This window comes from Microplitis demolitor, chromosome 4 (genome assembly GCF_026212275.2).
Source record: "Microplitis demolitor isolate Queensland-Clemson2020A chromosome 4, iyMicDemo2.1a, whole genome shotgun sequence".
NCBI classification, from domain to species: Eukaryota; Metazoa; Arthropoda; class Insecta; order Hymenoptera; family Braconidae; genus Microplitis; species Microplitis demolitor.
The window spans coordinates 12,966,010-12,989,676 of record NC_068548.1 but is presented as its reverse complement, the minus strand read 5'-3'; the positions used below and the strand labels follow the sequence as shown (position 1 = coordinate 12,989,676).

Sequence of the window (23,667 nt, the reverse complement as noted above, 5' to 3'; positions counted from 1 at the left end):
ACTTTGAAACTATCTCTTGTGTTGATTGGTAAGTCTGTCAAACCTAGAGCAATTAAAAATTTAAAAACGCTGCCTGTTAAATATAAAAGCCAAAAATCTGCGTCGATAACATCCGCTTTATTTAAAGAATGGTTTGAAGAAGAATTTCTACTGGCTGTATCTGAATTTCTAGCCGAAAAAAGGCTTAAAAAAGTGTAACGGGGTAAAATTAAACTAATTTAAATAATTTAAATTTAAATTGTTCTTGAATTCTCCGCGGTTGGTTAGTTATCGAAAATCGATTAACTCCGTAATCTAGTTTATCGACTGGTCCCCGGAAAACGCCAATTTTGGAGACTCACCCTCCCTCCTTACTTAGGAACTAATAAGAGTGGAAAAATTTACGAAAATAGCCGAGGGGTCTCGGACTTAGATATTAGTGAGTGCACGAGGTGAATTTAGAGAGAGCCGGACGGACCGGCAACCAGACCAGGTGGAACTGCACGCAAATCAAAAAGGTAATTATACAAGCTCTGGAGAGGTTAAAGTGGAACCTTCCTGAAGCAATAATTATATTAAATTGAGTGAATTTCTTGTATCCGGCAGGAGGCCGATACAATTTAAGATAAAGAACTGATTTGTATTGAATTTTTCACAGATCTAACAACAATTAATTAATTTAAAAAGGAGAGCTGGGAGAATTTAAGAAGGAACGAGGAAATCGGCAGTGAGAGACAGAAAGGAAAGCAGGAACGCCACGAGGGAAAGTAAAGGTAAATAAATTGTCGAGGGTAGCCACAATTTATTAACAAGTAATTTTCGTAATTATTAAGAATTTGTTATTCGTGGGCAGTCGCCATTTCTAAGTCGTTCCGGACAGAATAAAATTCTCGGCAGAAGCCAGAATTCTTTTATTAATTAATTACGCGGTCCGTCGGACAAAATTCTCGGCAGAGAGGCCAGAATTTTGAATTATAAATTTCTAAGACTGAAAAATTTCTCGGCGTGGAGCCAGAAATTAGAATAGTTTTAAGTCAATTTTTATTACAATTTAATCGGTAATAATTAATAAGAAAATTATATACATAAGAATTAATGGGACTAAAAATATATTCCATAACTAAGTGCTGTGAAAAGTGATGAGAAAATATTGAGAATTTAAATAAATAAAATTTGAGTAGAATAAATTGATGTCAGTAAAATTTAGTAAATTGTTAAAAGAAAAAAATCCAAAGTTTAACGCGAAGAGAAAGACACGAAATAGAGAGAGACAGAATGAGACACGCGAATTAGAGAAGGATAGCGTCAGTCATTCGAGTCAGAAATTATGTCACTTGATGGAAAATTTTCACTGGAAAATATTATAAATTAATTAAATGATTATATAAAAGGGGAAATAAAAATTAATTAAATTAAGTAACTTTAAATTATTAGTGAGAAAATTTTAAATAAATTAAATTCTGTGTGTGTGAATTAAGTCCAGTGGACAGAAAAGATTAATTAAACGTGTGTGTGTGTGTGTGTGTGTGTGTGTGTGATAGAAAATAATTCCAGGGGGAATTTTTTTCATTAATAATTTTTAAACAATTAGATCCTGGGGATCTGGCAAGTTGCCTGTTTTGTTTAGTATAAAGTCCAGGGGACAAAATTTTAATTAAGATCCAGAGGATCAGGCCGGTGGCCAAATAATTTATATAAAGTCCAGGGGACTAAATTTTATTTATGATCCAGGGGATCAGGCCGGTGGCCAAGTTATATTAATAAGTCCAGGGGACAAGATTTTGAATAGATCCAGGGGATTAGACCAGGGGCTAATTAATTATTTTAATTTTATAAGGTCCAGGGGACCAAATATTTCATGTAATAAAGTCCGGTGGACTCAGATGTAATAAAATAATTATAAGTAAAGCGAAACCCAGTGGGTATAAATTGTTGTGATAAATAAAATTGTTAATTATATTGATAAAATATTGTGTAATAAATTTAATTCCTCATCCTTTCTTACTCTCATGAAATTCAACGACCCTGAAATTTTTTTAATCTAACATCTCCGGTTCTGGAAGGCCGAGTCTTATCTTCCAGTGGCACCCTTATTAACAACAATTAATAAAGGGGCCAAATTTGACAAGGTTGAAAATTACCCTGTTACAAAAGCTGTTTTGTTTGTTTACAACTGCGCTGCACTTCCGTCCCTCACAAAAGGTAACATATCAGTCCGTTTTTCTCCTCCAAATATAACTTGCTTGTTACAACCGATGGGTCAAGGTTGTCTGCAAAATTGCAAATTATTTAATCAGAGTAATTTAATGGCACACGTCATTGATTCTGGCAATAATGACACAATCAGAAAATCATGGAGGACAGTATGTTGAATGATAAAAATGTTTACATAGATGTAAATTGATGCTTGATTACTATAATTACTGTTTGATTTTTAGTTGCGGCCCTTAAATTTTATTTCTCAACCTGAGAGAACTCCATCATCTGATGAATCAAGTGGTGCTGCAAGTGGTACTGAGATATTAGATGAATTTTGTGAGGTGATGAAAAATCGTGGAGGTTTACCGAATGTGCAGATGATGTTAGGCGTTGGTTCCATTCTCAGAACATGCTTAGCCCGAATGATATTCTAACTGATGAAGAGATTATTGATATAATCAATGGAAACAGGAATCGAAAAATCGTTGAAAATATTGCAACTAGTGATAGCTGCGATATTTATAATTGATGTTGTTGCGTAATTACAACTGCATTTGAATTCAAATGTAGTTGTACTTCCGGCAGATAGAGGCAGGACCTACTGGGGCCTAATGGCTACAATATTCAAATTTTATCATGCGCAGTGCAACGCATGCGCATCGACTGTCTTCCTGCCTCGTGTCGAGAAGACCGACGCCATTAGCTTTCGTTATATACATTCCAATGCAAACACGTGTTTAAAATAATCTTATTATTTTGTGCTCATTTCGAGAAAATAAATAAAAATGATTATTTTAATAAATCGAGAAATCATCGAGCTCAACAATTATGTAAGTATTTATATAATTTATCAATAAGAACTCAACAAATTAATTAATTCTGAACTCAAGACATTCGAGTGATCATCGACCACGTTTTTTAAGAGGTCACTCCGACGAAAACCACTACAGGTATTTGATTTTTAATTATTTAATTATTTAAGGTGCTTATATAATTAAAAGACTCAGTTTAATAATTATTCTGATTATTCTTATGCTCAATTAATTGTTTGAAATATTATTCTTGCTCGGTAGCCTCTGCAATCATGCTACCTCGTGTTCACAAACTATTTCAAATCAGTGTATTTTATTATAAACTCATGGCAATCAATTAAACCAAGTGATCAATTTTTTCGAGGCTTGATGTACTCAATTACTTACACATTTGGTGCTCATAAAAAATAATCGCTATGTGTTCAATAATTAACTTCGCTCGGTAACCTCTGATTTCATGTTACCTATTCTCATGACATTCTTGCAATCAACTCAATGTTCACATAGACTCAACATAATGATTACAATTAATTACTCGAGCTCAATCATTTAATTGTATTCAATGTATTACGGATTCACGAGCTCAGCAGTTATCAGCATTAAATAAATTGAGTCAACGATTTAATTTTGTAATCCAGTAGTATTATGTGCTGTGACAAATAAAAATATTGTTATTTTCTTTAATATGCGTATTTTTTCAATATCCCAACCAGCAACCAGTCCTGGCATGCATTTATAAAATTAATATTACAACAAATAGATTGATTCAATTATACTAAAAGTTTCAATTACGGAAGCCATATAGGCTGTTGAAACCTTGATAAGATACTGTGATCAGAATAGCAATATGTCTAGTCAATTTATCACGTTATTGGAATTAAAAGAATTTTTAAAATCTCAGGCTGAAAACTTTGCCTCTGACAATTCATCTCCTAATTAGATATTTTCAAATTAATACACAAAAGTGATATTATTGTACCTGATTTATATTTAAGATTTCATGAATAATTATTTAAAATTTAAATAATGTACGAGTGTATACTTGAAAGCTTAATTTTACGTGATATTTAATACCATATTTTATATAATATCTTTAAGGTATAACTTAAGTTGTGAGTTTCAGGTAAATTTTAATTTTCTTATTTATACCCTCGTTAAAAATACTGATTGAAAAGAATTGAAATTATTTAGGCGGTTGCAGGGTCAGCTTGACTCGGTGTCGGGGTTTCTACCCCAAGCAAGCGGTATATCTGACGGTCCGCGAGTCACGCCCGAAGAAGTTTTGCTCGGTACGCGTTTAGTATTGGTAGTTCCGCGTGGTGCCGATCATATTAACGAAGCGGCCGTACCGATACTCGAGGCAGAGAGTATCCCCGCTCCAGGAGTCTCGGAGAGGGTCCCTCGGATTTCATAGCATAACCATCAGCAGATCGCTCACCAGCTTGCTGGACTGGAAACACCGACGGCTGGGAATTAACTGAGATCAGCCTTCCAGCGATAAACCGACCCCTAGGTAAGGATATTACTCAGAGGAGCACTTCCGGCTGAGTGACGACTATCCGCCGCTGAGAGCAAAAAAACTAGAAAAGATGGGAACAGTTTGGAGTGATCTATGGGTCCCTTAAAAGTATGTGCCTAAAAACAACAGCTGCCCAATTTCAAAACACAGTAACTGACAAAAATAAAATTTTTGAAATATGTATAGAATCATATTCACAAAACTCCACTGGAACTAAAAATACTAAAAAATCGATTTTGAAAAATTTGTCACTTACTGTGTTTTGAAATTGGGCAGCCGACAATATCTAAAAAGAAAAATAATTGAAACGAGCTTAACAGTCGGCGCATCAGGGGTCCGTTGACGACCTAACGTCGCCAGCCTGTTAGATTTTAATTAATAAATCCCGAGAAAAATTGGGGATGTTACAACAATTATATACATTTACTATGAAAATTTTCAAAGTTTGAACACATTAATTATTTACTACTTAAGGTATTATGATAATGAAATTCGTTCATATTAGTATACATTAAACAAAAATAATAATCAACGGCGAGATTTATGTTTTGATGTTCAAATTGGAAACTTACAATTCAAAACTAATTACAATTGACCAAGAAAAACAAGCAAATACGCTGTACTCATCGGGCGCAGCCTGGCGTCAAAATTTTTACTTCACTCAAGTATATCTGTTACTTAGCTTGAGTTAGATTTATTGTGTAAAACAAAGAGTTCTTTTAAACCAAGCATATACAGATCTTGATTTATGGTTCCTGAAACTCCTTGAGCCAAGAAATAAATTCTTGAAGTAAAAAAATGGAATTTTTCAAACTAGTATTCTTGGTTCAAGAATATTTCACTTGAATCAAGTCAACTGTTTCTTCTGTGTACAATTGTAATTCGCAACAATTTTTATGTTATTTGATGTAATCGAAAATTTTGAATAAATTGGACTTAACTAACCTCTACTTGTAACAGGTGATGGTTGAGATAATAGAGTAGCTAAACCATGGTAGATAGCACCCTGTTTAGCGACTTCTAGTGTTACAATAGGTCCAGTCCGTACAAGATATTCTGCTGCCCTGAAACATTAAGATAGATTAAGGATTATTGGTAATGTAAGAAAAAGATGAAATTATCAAAATAAAATGAATACTGCACTCAATCACTTCTAACGATTTGAGTTTCTTCCAAATTAGTTTCGATGATAAAGACTAGCTCCTAGAGCTTAAAAACGTTATTGTGAATACATGTTCGAGTTATTTACTCTCGAAAATGGTTTGGAGAACGTTAGTTTTTTTTGAGCTTTTCGATCGCAACAAGATATGCAATACTTTGGATTATAAAAATTAAAAAAATCACGAATAATTGAAAATCATGCAACTTAATTTTTTTGTACGATTATTCTTCAGGAAGCGCATAAATTTGAACAGAACTAAATGTTGGTAATGACGATAAAAAGAAAAAGGAGCGTTGAACAAGATCATAACCTCAAAATAGGAAATATTCGACAAAAATTCAGAGAATAGTAATTTCTCTAATTTTTTGTTGATGATAGTTTCTAAACTAACAAACCGTTGACAATACATTATGAGGTAATTAAAAGAGACGGTAAAAATGAGGATTAAATAATTAATGTAATTGGACCGAAGTACACCGCCGGTTTTAAGCCGGAGGCCGTTTCCGCGCCCTTTTGAGCATACACGCCATGCGAGGTCATCTCCATCTTCCAACTCAGGCGACACATTCATATATTCATCCGAGAAATAAAATCAAGTGACGATTAATGTGGACATTAACCGGAAGTATAATCAAAATTCCTCATTGCGCGTGATATCAAACACTCTGTTTTAACACTTTAATTATTTAAGCCAAATCACAGTAGGGAAAAAGCACGGGAGTCGAAATGAAGGTATAGTATTATTCTTTGAAAAATTAACTCGAATCCCATATCGCTGTTTTCAGCACCCGTAAACTTTCAACAGGGCCATTAGCGTCCGTCGCTAATTTAATTATGTTATTCTGTAAGGAAAAATTGAAAAAAATTCGTAGACGTTCTTTGGACATTAACCATGCGATAGAGTTATTGCCGGCCCCGTAAATCCCTTTTTCAATCAACATTTTCATCAAAATTCGAAGGCATGTACGCTGTTTACAGTAGAATATTTGAAAATTTATGGACACAAACGACTCATGTTCAAGAGATTAGGGTCAAATACATTATATTATAAAGTACCTAGGAAAAATAACAAAAATTGTGATATTTAAAATGTTTCGTCATAGATATCTTAAAGATAAACTATGCGTATGCGTGTGAGTAAAAGTTATAACGGGTACGTGTGTCCAGTTAGGAGTTGTGGATGGAGAGTTGAGAGCATGGAGTATATGTGTGTGATAAGTTAAGTGTGCTGAGAGTATGAGAGTAGGAGTACGTGTTCGATCTGTTGTATATTTGTGGAGTATATATGTGATGGAGCGTAAATTCGACAAGGAATGTCTAGCTGTGTCGCAGATAGTAGCCAAGATAACGTGCCTCCCGAACGGTGATGACGACTACGCTCAGGCATATCCCTCGGGGTGACATAGTGATCGCAGAGGAGCCACTGAGATGTCGCCGCCCTTTCGTGTTGGAGTCTAGAGTTAGTAGGGGTACGTTGATGTTTAATTGGGGATGACAGGCCTCGCTCGCGATGCCCGAGGAAGCCAAGAATTCGCCGCTTTCGGATACAACGGGGAGTGACACTACGGGAAGGTCCATGAATTCACGGCTTATATGTGGTGGGAGTAAGGATGGATGGAGAAGCGAGAATGTGAGAGTGATAGAGAAGGAGTAGAGCGCGCGAGTGAGTAGAGTGGGAGATTGGAGCGAATCAGTTGTGCGAATACCAGCGAGAGAGTTAGTTGAGCTTTGGAGCTGCTAAAGTGCTCCCTGTGGCTCCATGTAGAGTACTGTGAGAGCCGATTATCGTAGTGTTTTCGTCCCGGAGGTGGACTTCTCCGAGTTACCGCATTGTTTATTTTATTTTAAAGAATTATCTGGGGAAGTGTATCGGGTGTTCGAGATTCGTCGTGGCCGAGAGGTTCCCGAGGGTATACCCAGGTATTTATTTGGCTGATGAACTGGGAGGACTAAACCGCGGGCCCTTTGGATCCCTTAACATCGCTCCTGCATGTGTCTGGAGTCCGATATTGAGAATGCATGGGTTTGATTGAGTATAGTTGTGATATGTGCTTACGAGTTTATTAGTTTCGGACTATATTTGAGTGGTGTGTATGAGTAAGAAAGTAGTCTCATATGGAAGATCTAGCTGAGTCGTGGATAGTGGACAAGGTAACGAGCTTCCCAACTAGTAATGACGCCTAGGCCTACAGCCTAGTCCTTTGGGTGACGTGGTGACTGCGGAGGAACGGCAGAGATGCTGTCGCCCCCTGAGATTGAGTTTGGGATAGCATAAGGTAGGGTAACGGATCTACGGGTGGCAGATCTCGTTTCCGATGCTTGAGGAAGTCAAATTTAACGCTGTACTTGGGTTCCACGGAGAGTGGAATTACAGGAAAGTCTGTGGAATGGAAAATTCAAGCGCCCATGAATAAGTAGTGAGTTAGAGAATGAGTGTGGGGAACGGAGTAGCGTAGTGTGTTGGGGAATATCGAGAAAGAGAGTGGAGTTTTGGAGCTGCTAGTGAGTAGTAGCTAGTCTGCGAGTTACTATGACAGAGTCACGAGTCGATACCAAGCGCTTTAGATAGCGACTATCAAGACGAAGAATGATGCTCTAGTTGCTATGTTCAAGGAACCAGCGAACCGATACGTTCTTGAGTCCGGAGTTTGATCTCCAAGAGCTCTCAACCTTCATATAACAATTTAATATTATTTAGAGGTATTGTTACCACCACTTCTATTACTATTCCTGTGTTATTTTATAAATAAGTCACATGTCATCTGAGTGGCATCTCTGTTTGACTGATTTCTAGATTTTTAGGGATGTAATAATTTTTGAAATCATACTTACTTTTCTTGGGTGATTCCGACTAAACTTTGCCCATCAACTTTAAGTAACTGGTCACCAGCTGTTAATCGCCCATCCTAGCAGAATGAAAGTATATAAAAATCAGTGCTTGGAAATTTCTTAGTATTGAATAATTAGGAAACTCGACTGTTGTTAATAACTTACAATCTCAGCAGCTCCGCCTGAAACTACGCTCTTGATATATATGCCCAATCGATCTTGACCTGCTCCCTATAAATGTAACAAAACAGTGCTGAGAAATTAGGACTACATTATTATTAAATAAAGTCACGATATGAAAAAATAAAAAATGATTTACACTAATTAAAAAATCGAAGAAATACAACGTTTAAAGCGTTGGGAAATTATTATAATGATTAATAATCATAGAAAATAATACCTTAACGCTTCAAAACAGCTAAACATTTTGTCATAAATAGGTGAAATTATTCATTGAAAGTTATATGTCCTTATGTTGTAAAATTTGAAAATAAATGAATCTAATATAAAAAGTTCTTAATTCGCAATGAGTAAAATGATTAAATTTAATCACTGGTCCCCAAAATTATAAATAAAACCCATACATAACAGAAATGATCAAATCTTTCTCTAATTGACGACAACAAGCAAAAAATTAGAAAAAAATAAAAAACGAATTTATTCGAATCTGGAAATAAGAAAAGAGCTGCATAAAAATTTTTCGATTACACCATTTCGAACATTATGCAAGTAACTAAGTTCTTGCCAAGTTTCAAATTTTTTCATCGATTATTACCAGTGATATAATTATTCAAAGTTTAATTTAAAAAAGTACATATGTTTTTCCATTTAAAACTTCCACTACATTGAGGGCTGAGTTAATTTTAAAATTAAGATCTACAACTTTACAGGAGTATTTTATTAAATATTTGGAAGAGTTGCAGAGGGCGTAACGATCAAAATTCACAAGTGATCTTGGTAAGGACCACCCTAATATATATAGATGAATATTGGATATAACAGGGCTTGAGGACACGATAGCGTCTACCATTCAAAACGTGTGCACGCGCATGTGTGTGTTCGGACGTGTGTGCAGGTGTGCGTGTGTGTGTTAATAGTCCAAGGGACTCGTGTGAGCATAAAATCGTCCAGGGGACAAAATTTAATCATTAAGTTTTTATATAAAGTCCACGGGACAATCTGTTAAAATTATTATTATTATTATTATTATTATAAATAAATTTATAATAATTTTAGAAATTAGTTAATCTTATTCAATTCTTTATCATTTTCTACTCTCGCAATTATTACAACGACTCTGAGAATTAATTAAACTTTAATACCTGGTTCTGAAAGGCCGAGTCTCATCTTCCAGTGGTGCTCTTATTAATATCTAATTAATAGAAGGGCCAGAACAAGTTAAGAACTACTCTATTAAAGTCTAAACCTTAAAATTGACATATTAAAAGTGTCAAAAATCATATATAATGAAAAAACTACCGGACAGATATTACTTCTCACTTCAATTGTTGCAAGCTAGTTTTCTTGCTGAGCTCTTAACACTGAAAAAAAGATTTATTTGAGCTGACTAAAATTTATTTGAGCCAAAGCTATTGTATATTTGGGTATACATAAACAAATATCTAATTGTAAGAAAGATATAATATATTTGAGCAATTAAATTGCTTAAAGTGATTCATTAGTGGTAAAAAAATGATCCAATTGTTGCAATTAAATCCTAGTTGGGTAATGTGCTCTAAATATATATTAAGTATCACCAAATTTCTCGTTATTCGTCACAAATGAAATATTATTATCACAAATATATCATTACCTTACCAAAAATAAATGATATATTTCAGCCAAGTTATAAAATTATTTGAATCAACGATCATATTTAGTTGTACCAAATGTATTTATTTGTCATTAAGGACTATAAAAAAGGCTACAAATAAATTGATTTATTTGGGACAAATATTTCTTTTTTTTCAGTGTCAAGTAGAGAGTTTACTACGTTAAAAACCAAGATGGGAAAAACCTAAAAAAAAAAAAACATTAATTAAATATTTCAATGTGAAAATTTCCAGCGACTTAACCATTCCAGTAAGAACTGCTCATTACCGATGTGATATGTCAAATGTAGCGAGTTGCGTAGCTCTGGAGAATGTCCAATTCAAGGCAATGACAACAAGAACTACCTTAAATGCGCAAATTGTGGGAAGAACGGCCACCTGGGAAACTACCGAAGTGATTTGCACTACAAACATACGATGAGACTATTTGGAAACAATATAGGAGAGATAAAAACAAATGGCCACAGAGAAAAAAACCGATAAAATTGCAATCTTAGTCAACCTGTAACGGGGTAAATTCAAATTTACCGCGTTCAAGTAAGTCAAAATAAAATCTATTATGTGTACTGTCGGTCATGTGACATTACCACCCAGGGTATTACGGGTAGGTAGCGACTAGTCGTCCGGAAGTGGGAATTCCAATTGCTCGACCGTTAACCCCACTTAGAATTAAGTAGGAGAGAAAAAGACAACCAAAGTCAAGAGGTGAGCGAGCAATTAAAACCGGGGACCGGAACGAGAATCGGGCATTAATTATCGGAACATCCGAACAGTCAAGACGTGCGAGAAAAGAACATCTAAGTGACGCCATAACAGACGCCAGGACAGACGCCGTGTAATTAATTATATCAGGTAATTATTCATTTGATAGCTTGAGTTTTGATTGTGGAACCAAGCGATAGAATTTTCAATTTTTGTTAATAAATACCAGGCAGGTAGCCGGTATTTCTTTGATAATTACTGATTGCGTCTGAATAACAGGTGAAGGAGAGAACGAGGTATTGTTGAGACGAAAGAGAGAGAGAGAGAGAGAGAGAGAGAGAGAGAGAGAAGAGAGTGACGAGACAAGAACGAGACGAACAATTAAAATTACAAGACCCGGACGAGACCAGGACAAAGACAACGACGAGGAAAGGAACTGGAGTGTTTTGATTGTAAAGGTATTTATAAAATTTATTCCAGGCAGTAAGCCGGAAAATTTTATTAAATACATAGTATACGTCTGGTAGCGTCGCGTCGTAGTGTTCGAAAATTCATTACTCGTAAATTGAATAATTAAATTCGTAAATCAAAAATTAATAAATTAAACCCGGAATTAAACTATATAAAATAATTAATTAATAAACTCCAGGCAGGTAGCCGGAGCTATTACGTAGTCAAATAATTCCAGGCAGGTAGCTGGAAATATTCTAGAAGTTTCCAGGTAGTCGTGTAACTCACGTACCGAAAACCGAAAACTCTAGTCATAGTTGCTAGTCGAAAAATTAATTAATTATAAGTAAATTTAATAATAAAATAAATAAAATTAATAGTAAATTGTCTCGGTAAAAAGTTGTAAAGGTCCGCGGTCAAAGTCACCGATAAAATAATTAAATAAGAAAAAATTAAATTAATTAATGAACGATAAATAATTTATTTAACCAAGGAAATAGTTGAAGGAATTAAGTAGATAAAAGTACCTGAAAGAACGCGTGTAGGAAACAAAACAATTGTGATGGCGGGACTTCGAGTCTGAGTAAAAATTAAGAAACGCGTCACTAAATTACTGAGTAAAAAGTCGTGATATTATTGGAGTAAAAATACGTGATAAGAAAGTGATAAAAGAGAATAAAAAGAATAAAAGAAGATTCAAATTAAATAATAAATTAATTAATCATTAATTAATTTTTTTAAAATTGCGGGAAAATTTTATTATAAAAATTTAGAGTGTGTGAAAAATAAGTCCAGGGGATTGAGTGAGTGTGTGAGTGAAACGGATAAAGATTTTAGTGGAAAATTGTAGTTATCAAGTATTGTGAAAGTATTAATTAATTAATGTAACGGGGCCGTTAGATCTACCTCCGTTTGACGGGAGGCCGATACCTCACCCTTTTGGGCATACTCACGCTGCGTAGCCCTATTTGTATATTATGACACCACCATATATTATAAAAGCGAAATATGAGCATATGCTCACATTAGCATACCCATTAGGCATGCAGTGCATGTGGGTGCCTCACGCACAGCCACCACGAGTCCGACCTCATATGGACCCAAACACTCCTTCCATCTCAGGAAATAAAGAGACTCTGGTCGAAGTGGGGCTTGGAATGAGTCCCCCATGGTACTAGACTTCAGCTCTGGTCAACTGCTTGCGTAGGATAAGTGGTAAGACACAAGTTCTCCCCAACCCATACGGGTTACCTCCACTTATAATCACTAAGGATTTAAGACAAGCCAATATATACATTCGCCATCATATGTCACATAGTGTTCACTTATCTCCGAGCTTTTTGGGGATACCATTAGTGTTTTAAGTCATAAAAATGGCGGCAATAGTCCCACTCCGGGAAATCGTGAAAGTATTGTGAAGCGACTTTTGAAATAATTGTGTGTGTGAGTGTGTGTAAAATGCCAAAGATAATTGGCTAATTTTAATGAAGAAAATATCGCTGGTTGAACAATAAACTAGGTTTAAGTGAATTATTGCGGGTGATTAAATTAAGGTTTGTAATTGATAAAGGTTATAAGATAATAAAGTTATAAGGTTTATATAAAAGTTATAAGGTATAAGGTTACAAGGTTATAAAGGTAAAAAGGTTAAAAAGGTTTATTAAATAAATAAAGGTTTAATTTGTTAATTCAAAGTATTCAATTATTTATAAATTATTCTTTCTCATCCTTCTCTTACAATTAAATAAATTACACCGACCCTGAAATTTATTGTAGAGAAATTAATAATAAATATCAAAAATTAATAATTTACTTAAATATTTAATTTTTATTATTATTTAATATTTTTTTATTGAATTTATTAATTAATCATTCTCAAAATGTTTAGTATTTTCGAAATTTAATATTTAATCGTTTATAAAGAGATATTAAATTTAGAGAATAATAAATTATATTAAATAGTAATATAATAATTTACTTCAATAAATAATTCATACGGAAAGTTAACCTCAATTATGTCAGAGCACTTGGAAAAGAAAATAAGCATAATTTTTTTCACTAATATTTACGAATAGTAAATAATACTCATTAAAATATTTAATTTAAATCACTACAGTGATTCGGTATATTGAATATAATTATTAATTACATCTGTGCGAATTGTATATGCATGTACAATTCGCACTTCAATTGAAGTAAGACACATGTTATGTATGTAGCAACTTCAACATTTATTTAGTTTTTGTGTCATCCCTGTGCGCGCGCATCGTAAAAATTCACTCTCATCATTTTCCCATAAAGCGCTTAGAGAAGTATAATTACCCGTCTGGCAGAAAGATAGCATACAAAACTCTTAAAGATAACATTTTTCTGATCTGACATCCGAAATGGTTATCCCGAAGATAACAGAAAGATATCAGAAAAGCCTCTTACGCACTATCTGAGAATATCTTTAAGAACTCATCGATTAGACGTCAGAAAGATAATATTTTTTCGAGATCTTAAAGAAATCAGTTTACAGAAATCATAATGTCAACACTTTTGGGTTTTCCATATCTATGATATATCCCAATTACAAATGGCTGAGAAACTTTGGGACGAATTTGCGCAAGAATGGGATAAAGTTGACTCGTCGAACTCTTAGCATTCGGCAGCCCATCGATATTAATATTAATGACAATCAAGTCCAGTAGAGTATGATTATCAATAATTCTCAATTGATCAGTCAAGGCATTTTTTGCCGTATTTTTAACCCGTATATGCGTATTTTTACCCCGTAATGAAAATATTGACCAGGAGAAACTTCATGAGTTACTATTGGTGTTTCCGGTGTATCAAATAAGGACCGAGAATCAAAAGGTAGATTACTGATTTCTTCTCGATTCGATGTTTTTAATATTTTTAGGAGTTTATTCGCTGCTTCACGTGATATATTGAAATCAGTCACCCTCTGAGCTAGTTTCGATGATCAACTTGTTTCATTAACAGCTACCAAAGCATTTATTTTTAATTGATTACAGATCGATAATATACGTGAGTCAGAATTGCCTCTAGTTTCACTGTCAGAACTGTAATTACTTATTTCATTTTCATTAAGTTTTTCGCTATCAATATTATTGTCTGTATTAATATTTCTTTCATTATCAACATGATCCAATTCATCACAAGATATATTATTACTCACAAAGCATGAATTATTTTCTACTGTTTCACTTTCATTGCTAGATGAATTTTCAAAATTATGTAATTTATTCAAAAAACAACGTATTCGTTTATTTTTTTGACCTTTACATAAATTTTTAAAATTTTTTCTTTTCGACATTTTGCTATTGTATTTATAATAACTAATTATATGTAATTTCTTTAGATCAGAATCAATAAATAATGTTTATAATCATTGGTACTTGTAGGTTACAATGACATTAGCTGACGAAAGTTAAGGTTATAATAGTCTCATAAGAAAGTTATTTTTTTGAGGTTCTAGAGACATCCATAAATAGTTATCATTTTGCTAACTTTCAGATTTCTTTAAAATGACCTCAACATAAAGTTATCAAAACGATAACATTTTTTTGAGCTGTTAAAGGTAACATTTTTTTGATAACATGATGTCATTTCTTTGACATTGATTCCGGACGGTATATATATATATATATATATATATATATATATATATATATATATATACTTAAGTCATATATGATCATACATGGCTTCATGTATGAGCTCATATATAAACATGTATGAACAGGTATGATCATACATGACGTCATGCATGAGCATATATGCGATTATATAGAATTATACGTGAACAGACATGTTCATATCTGAGCTCATATATGATCATACATACATAAACAGATATCATCATATCCAAGCATTTTTTCCCGAGTACGTCTTGTATTCAATAAACTATATATTTTATTGCCTTTCTTTTACTGCTGTTAATTGTGGTGTTGTTATTTCTAGTTTAAGTGTGTTATCATTGTAATATAAGTGATATTACCTGATAAGTTACCAATTAGTACAATATTAATTTTATTCAAAACCGTACGATGGACGGTGGCACGTAGGTCCAACCCATTTAAAATGTTATGGTAACTTCAGTGTTAGGTATGAGGCAAGATGTGATGGAGGTACCTTACTGACGATTTTACCAACTCACCCGGGATGTAACCTAATATTGTATGGTGACTAATGAATTCGCAATTTGTTAAATATTGGTTGCTGGTGAATTGTAATATTTCACTCTTAAAATCAGGTGCATCAGTTAATTAATTAATCAATCAATTAATTTGGCATTAATGTGTGTGCACGTGCCATTTATTACATCTGTTCTGGCACCAAAATGGCGACTTACTTAGCTCTAGCGCCAAAAATCATTAACAGAGAACTTTGGTATATAAAAAAAGGCCATTCAGCAGCCGAAATGGAAGGTAGATTTTTTACTTAATCGATCGAATAAGTTAATTTCGTACATAAAAATCTTGAGATACATGTTAGTGTGTAGTCATGGTATGAAATTAGGCTCGTTTTCTAAGAGTGAGGGTAAAAAAGGACAACAACTTACTTTCTCGGCGAACTTCAGATAGTTAATTTGATAAAACATTGTATGGATCATACACCAATATAAACCTTACGCGAATAAAGTATTGCTATATTCATGGTCTACAATGTTTATTTAATTTTTAGATGGTTACTATCATCTTACAGTATTACTATTGACAAAATATTATCTTTCAGTGCAAACAAATCAAACGATTATTTTATTAGTAACAAGAAAAATTTAACGGAAATAGATTTTAATGTGTGATGCATAAATTATTAAGACTTAAAACCATAAAAGATGCGCGTTTCTATATTAAAAAAAATTTTCTATACTTTGAAAGTATCATAAAACAGTAAAAATGTCAATCATAGAGTATACAGGTACATTTGAAATATCATTAGTGATAAAAGAAATACTTTTAAAATATAAAATAGCTGTGAAATTTACAGGTTATTTTGTTCACAATAAAATAAAACTGATTAAATTGAATTATAATGGGAAATGCTTAAGTTACGTGGAATGAAAACCATATTTTCAACATTTTTTTATTTCATTCAAAATTTCAAGGCTATCAAATAATTAGAAGAAATGGTCAAAACATAAAGCTTAAGGTCATAGATTAGAGATTATTAGACGAGCTTTCAGATACTCTTAACGTAAATTGTCTATGAATATTAGTTTTGAAATTATATAAACTTTAGCAGTGATTAAAAACTAATTTTTACGAAAAATCATGAAAATTTCAAACAGCCATAATTTCAAAACTATTTGATACATCATAAGTAATAAAAGAAATACTTTTAAAATATAAAATAGCAGTGAAATTTACAGGTTATTTTGTTCACAATAAAATACAACTAACGAAATTGGATTATAATGGAAAATACATAAGTTATCCGGAATGAAAACCATTTTTTCTAAATTTTTTGATTCCATCTAAACATTCAAGACTATCAAGTTATTGGAAGAAATGGTCAAAACATAAAGTTTAAGGTCAAAAATTAGAGTTTATTAAACAAGCTTTAAGATACTTTTTGCAAAAACTGTCTATCAGTTTTAGTGTTAAAGTTATATGAATTTTAACAGTGAATAAAAATTGATTTTTTCGAAAAATTGTGAAAATTTCAAACAGCCATAACTTTTAAACTAACCGACCGATTTAGCCCATTTCAAAAATTGATATTTAAGTTTTGAGTATTGGGTTTAGAGTCGGTGATAAAATGTTAAGCGGTAAAATAAAATAAATTGTAAAACTGGCTTAACAAAATTGTTAATAAATGAAAAGTTAGCATTTATAAGAAATTAGTTGTTGTTGAATTGATTAAATTTTAAAGTGATTTTAAATGTGGTAAATGATTATATGGAAAAGAATTTTATGTAAGGAAATAGGAAAAAAGAAATTTTATATTGTTAAAATGTGCGAGTGGGAACAGTGTAATTATGGAAATTGTTGATAATCAAATAAGTTGTAATCACGTAGAGGGTCTAGGGGACCGCGTGAAAACTATTAGGTTTAATCACGTAGAGGGTCAAGATAACCGCGTGGAGTTAGATTTAGTTAAGTCGCGCGCGCGCGTGTGTGTGTGTGTGTGTGTGTGTGAGTTACCTAACTGAGACAGGACATGAACAACACCAACCTATGAAATTTTATTACAATCTATGATTCATGGTAAATATATCCGTAAAAATATTGTTGACGCTTCAAATTTAAAATGTATAAAATAAGAAAATAAGGGACAGCAACGTATAAGTGAAATAATTCTTGCATTATGTTTTACAGAAAATATCAACAGCAATAAGCATATTTTGAAGTAGATATTATTAGTTAAAATATTTATCTCACCTTCGCTGCAACAATACTCAAACCCATTCCATTGCTCGATTTCTGTAACTTGATAATTTGGATTTCCGGTTGACCGTGACTCAAAAAAACATGACCTGCATAACCACTGGACCGATTACTCATGGAGCTTGGACTGCGAAACTAAAGAATCCCCAATTAACTTTTGATAGTTTGCTTTAGACTGAAATTTATTTATAAGGGTCTGTTCATAAAATACCTCACGCAAAATTCTACCTTTTTAGACCTCACTGCTCTTCGTCACACTATGTGACATTTTTTGCAGTTACCCTATCGATATTGCGTCACAAATGAGAGATGCCCCCTCCCTCCTGTTATGACGGAGATACATGCATAGACAAATCTATATATTTACAAATATGTAACGAATAATTTTCTTTCGTGACCAAAAAATAAAATTTAAAAAACCGAGAGAAAAAATTGAAAAAATTATTTGATGAGCTCCAAACGTCACGTTTCTTGAGATCCCCTGACCTCCCATGACACATCTTGTCACAGTCGACGCCCCCCCCCCCCCCTCCCCCATAAGTGCGAACGTATTTTATGAACAACCCCTAATACTAAAATTTTGAAACGATCCTAATTATCAAAATCTTAAGATGTTATGCAAATCTAATAATATTAATAAATTACTTAGAAAGTAACTTAGGATATAATTTTTTGGCATTATGCATAATTTCCGAGATATCGAATTTTGTGTGTTTATGTATGTATGTATGCACGCGCTCGCGCGCGTGTGTGTGTGTGCGTATACGTGCATGTGTGTATACTTTTTTCCCTTTTCAAAATATGCATATAATAATATGAAAACTTTCTTACATTGTTATGATGATCAATCATGTAAATTGTCCAGTATCCACTGCTGGTTAATTGAGGAGCAATTTTGCATAAACCATCACGCTGAAGAGGAGTAAGAAACTCATCAAGACCTTGCGGAACACCTCTGATAATTTCGCAGCTATAACCATCTTCAGGTAACAGAAGTGCTAATGCTAAACTTGGTTCCTCCTCTAATCTTATTTCTCTTCCATCAGCTCTAATAAGTGTATCAGTCACATTTTCAATAACTTTTACAACATTTTCTATTAATTCGGCAGTCAACCGTGGTTCGTCCGCTGTTGGTTGATACTTTTGAAGCAGTGCTCGAACTTGTAAAGAATTGAGTTTTAAACAAGTTGAACTAAGAGTAGCAAGTTCTTCAGTATTATATTTTGGTGCTTGTAGTAAATGAGTAGCTTGCATTATCGTAGCAAGATGACACTGACTAGCAAGTTCTAAACCTTGTCTTTCAGCCCAAGTTTCAATCGCATTCAACCTAGCTTTGAGCCGACGACCAAACCATCGTACACAGAGATTATTATTTGATATAAGTATATTGAAAGCGGTTGCATTGATGGCGTGAAACAGATGACTAAATAGCTGAATAGTCAAAGCTGCATTCACTCTATACCGTCGAAGTAAAGCCATTGTGTTAGAAAATATTTGTAAAACACCAGCTTCTTTTGCTGGCTCATCAGCATCCGCCATAAATTGAGACATCGCTGGATTAAGTTCTAAAGATACGCAATTTATCAACGATCCAAAAGCGGTTTGAACAGCATCTACTAAAATATCTTGTGCTCGAGTCGAAAAAGCACCTATGTGACGGTCATTTTTAAGAAAATGAAGAAACTCTGATCCATTTGAAAGCCATAAAGCTAAAGATGGTGCATCCATATAACGTTCTTGTATAACACGTTGTATCCTAGTAGCCACATTTGCTAGCATTATGGTCAATCGATGTGCTCTTTCAGTTGGTTGCAATTCAGATCTATAATGTGTACTTGCCCTATATCTAGCAGCAAGATAAAGAGTATACGTTGGCGCAAGTTTAAATTGTAATGATGATGGTTCAACATCGGTAATAACGGCGTGCAAGAATGTGTCTTCAGTTTCTTCGAGGAACTCTAATACTGCAGGTAAAATTGGATCTGTACCTCTAGGCTGACGATCATACTGTTGTGAAAGCCTGGAATGAAATCAACGTGTTATTAGTTTTCTAACGACACCAATGATAATGATTTATTTTATTACTTTGCAAATTATTTTAGGAATATGTATTAAAATGCTATAAAAATATAAAATGTTAAAATGCTATAAAAATATTTACGTCTTTGAAAAGGGGCCTTTTTATTGAATTCGATTAGGATATGGAATAAAAATGAATTATACTACCAAGACCATCATACCTATTACTATCCCTGCTACTTGTAAGACTCGCAGTTTCAACATTTCCATCTAAATCAAAGGTTGTTTCATAATTATGAGTGCCTTCTAGAAAGAGTGAACTATGTGCGGTGTTTTTCGAGCAAATGTTTGCGATATGCGATTTTATTGGACTTGGCGAAGTCGAACATTGACCATCATTTGGTGAGTTGGTTTCTGATCTACATTTATTTAAATTAACATTTCAATTATCATTCGATAAAAGTGAATACAATTATTTATAGACAAAAAAAAATCAGCATTAAACATAACCAATGATCGTCATATAAATAAATATATCCATATCAAAACAACAGGTTAAAAAATAAATAAGTGATTTCTCATGCGTTACTATCCCTCACTATATAGACCAGTCATTTTACTCCTGGATTACCTAAAACTCGATGTTATGTAGAATAAAACTTTTTAAAAAACTCTAAAAATCGAAAGAAAAATAAATGTACAAAAATCAGTCGATTGGAAATTTTGTTATCAACAAAAACTAAAAAAGAAAAAAAAAACCCACTCATCTTTAATTAAGTTTTAAGCGGATGAAACATATCAATATAATATATGTAAACTTCGAATATTGTAAAGTTAATATCAGAGATTGTATATATGCTCTCGCAACATTGAGCTCACCGTGGACACGCTGTGGAAACTCTACAGACTCACCGTAAATGCTCGGTGGGAACACCGTGGATTTGTTCCATTTTTCCACGATGAAACCACAGTAGTTCCATAGCAATTTGACTATGTTTCCCCAATATTTCTGATGTGTTTCCACGGTGTTCCCACAGTCATTCCACGACAAACACATGGTGTAGTAATGCTGAAAATACACTAAATGTACCACGGTTTAATAGAAGTTTGTCAATGATAATTCAACGGGTTCGCAATTATTATGCGATAAATTCACCGTAGAAACATTCAATGAAATTCAGGCAGCCATACACCGCTGTGTAGCTAAGCTCCAATATTTTTACGATATCCACACTAATATCATTATTTAATTACAAATACGCTTTCATTCAAAGAATAATTTATTTTTTCAAAACATAAAAACATTACAAAACAGCCTTTATAATAATATTAATTGTATTGATAATGCTGGAGATTACAATATTTAGATTAAATGTAAGTCATTAAATAACTTAACCAGTAGTCAATATACTAAAATCAGTAATCGTTATTTCTATAATTACATTCTATAACTAAAACATATTTTATTAGATTTAACACCAGATATTTTTTTTCATTATTTACGTCTGAGTAACGTGTATAATAAGTTAGATTTTCATAATTTTCATTTAGAACTATGAGATATTATTTCGTAGAAAATTAAACGTTTTGCAAAAAGTTTCTTATCATTTTTTGATAAATCCATCTGCTCAAAAGTTATTGGAGCTTGAAGTCAAGTTGTAGTAAATTCCAAAATCTTTTTACTTGTCCGGCGTAACTATCATACTTATTACAAAACACGTGGTTATTTTTGAAATCGACAGAAAAGCCAGTTTATGAAAAACATTTCATGTATATTGATTATAAGTTGTGATATGTATATATAAATATAAAAATATTATCTATGAATTTTTCCTAGATTATGGTGTGAAAAATTTATCAATGATAAGAATTGTGTCAAAACTTTAAAAGTCTTTTAAAAATTTGAAGTTAATTTGAAAAATTGTGTAAAAACTTTAAATGTTCTAAGTATTTGAAGTTTATTTTATGTAAGTATTATTTTTAATAAGTTAATAAAATAATTACTAATTTAAGTAATAAGACATTGAATATTTTCATAAGACATATTTATTTTCAATAAATAATTAAAACCAATTTTCATTATTTTGAATGAGTAATTTAAGACAATTTTAACAAATTCTAACAAAAAAAAATATATAATAACAAATTTAATTTTACAAGAAAGAGAATTAATTAATTCTTTTGCAAAAATAAATTATTTCCCTTTCTTTTAAAATAAAATTCATTTATTTACTTTTTGTTTTTAATTTATATTTTGTTTTCATTCGTTACAAAATGGGTAAAATATTATAAAATTATTGAGTGTAATTTATTTATCTACAGTTGTTAATTGTAAATAATTGTAACGTAACTCTAAAATTAATGTATTTACTAAAATCTTTTAATATTGAATGAAATTCTTCATTTTCGCAAAAAAATAAATTATTTCTCTTTTTTTAAAAATAAAATTTGTTGTTATATGTTTATTTCTTCTCAAAACAATAAAATTTATTTATTATTACTTTTTTTCAATGTATATATGCATAGATTTTTTTTTTGTTACAATGTGTTGAAATTTTTTAAAATTACTCATTAAAAATAATGAAAATTGTTTTTATTTATTTATTAAAAATAAATATGTCTCATGAAATGTTCAATTACTTATTACTTAAATTAGTAATTATTTCATTAACTTATTAAAAATAATACTTACATAAAATCAACTTCAAATACTTAAAACTTTCAAAGGTTTTACACAATTTAAAAAAAATAACCTCAAATTTTTCAAACACTTAAAGTTTTAACAAATTTTTTATCATTGATACGTTTTTTACACCATAATTTAGGAAACATTTATAGATAATATATTTATATTTATATAAATAATTCACAATTTATAATGAATGTATATGAAATGTTTTTCATAGATTGGCTTTTCTATTGATTCCGAATTTAACCACATGTTTTGTTGGATACTTTGCGATTATTCTGTATACGAGTTAACCTAATAGTCAGTAAAATAAATATACACTTTTAATTATATTTGGTGGCCAACTTCATCATGTCGTTTTTGCGGTACGCTTGCTCGTGCAGCTCTCAATTTTACTCTCTACTAAACGTGCCAAAAGAAGTTAACTTAAAAAAATTAGTTTTTTTTTGGCCAATCTTTATATATACATCGCTAAATTGTAACTATATAGAATTATTTAATTATTAATAGTTTATACTTAATCGTTTTATAATTTTCAATTAGAATTTAAAATTATGACCAGTTAAAAAATAAAAAAATCCTAATAATTTTGACATTAAGTGGAAAGAAATCAAATTATTGAAAAAATATTTAAAGAAATTTTTATTTATTTTAATAGAAATTGTTGGACATAAATATAAATAAGATGTTCATTTAACTGTTATAGATAAGCTCTCATAAGCGCTTTTTTTTAATTATTCAATCAGATAATATTGGTAAGAGTTTCCCAGTTAAGTAGATGCCACACAATCGATTTTTTATAAATTAATTTCTCATAGACAGAATGTTGTTACTGTTAGATTATCGAGTTTTCATCGTAAATTCTCGATGTTATTACTGTGTAACTATTATATAATCACTGCGAATTTACCGTGGATTCTTCGTTTGATCATTGAGAAAACTAATTGCATACCCATCGTAAATACATCGTGTTTTCACTGTGGATCAATGACATAAGCACAATGAAACCATTGTGGATTAACTATGGGTTCAAAGTGTAACGAACGTGGATTCAGCGTGAAATCACCGTGATTATTC

General features: G+C 32.2%; 1 protein-coding gene across 4 annotated transcripts in view; it reads right to left on the bottom strand.

Moving 5' to 3' along the window:
- The window catches only part of LOC103571974 (afadin), a 194,357-nt gene that overhangs the window by 32,641 nt on the left and 138,049 nt on the right, over positions 1–23,667 (bottom strand). For 3 of the 4 annotated variants that reach the window (XM_053738752.1, XM_053738754.1, XM_053738753.1), the window contains exons 9-14: positions 20,123–20,320; positions 18,714–19,902; positions 17,877–18,017; positions 8,666–8,731; positions 8,504–8,577; positions 5,455–5,573 (exon numbers count right to left, since the gene is read on the bottom strand). In XM_053738752.1, the coding sequence (XP_053594727.1) occupies positions 5,455–5,573; positions 8,504–8,577; positions 8,666–8,731; positions 17,877–18,017; positions 18,714–19,902; positions 20,123–20,320 (1,787 nt within the window). The remainder of the gene's footprint in view (positions 1–5,454; positions 5,574–8,503; positions 8,578–8,665; positions 8,732–17,876; positions 18,018–18,713; positions 19,903–20,122; positions 20,321–23,667) is intronic. The other variant, XM_053738755.1, reaches the window with a different exon arrangement.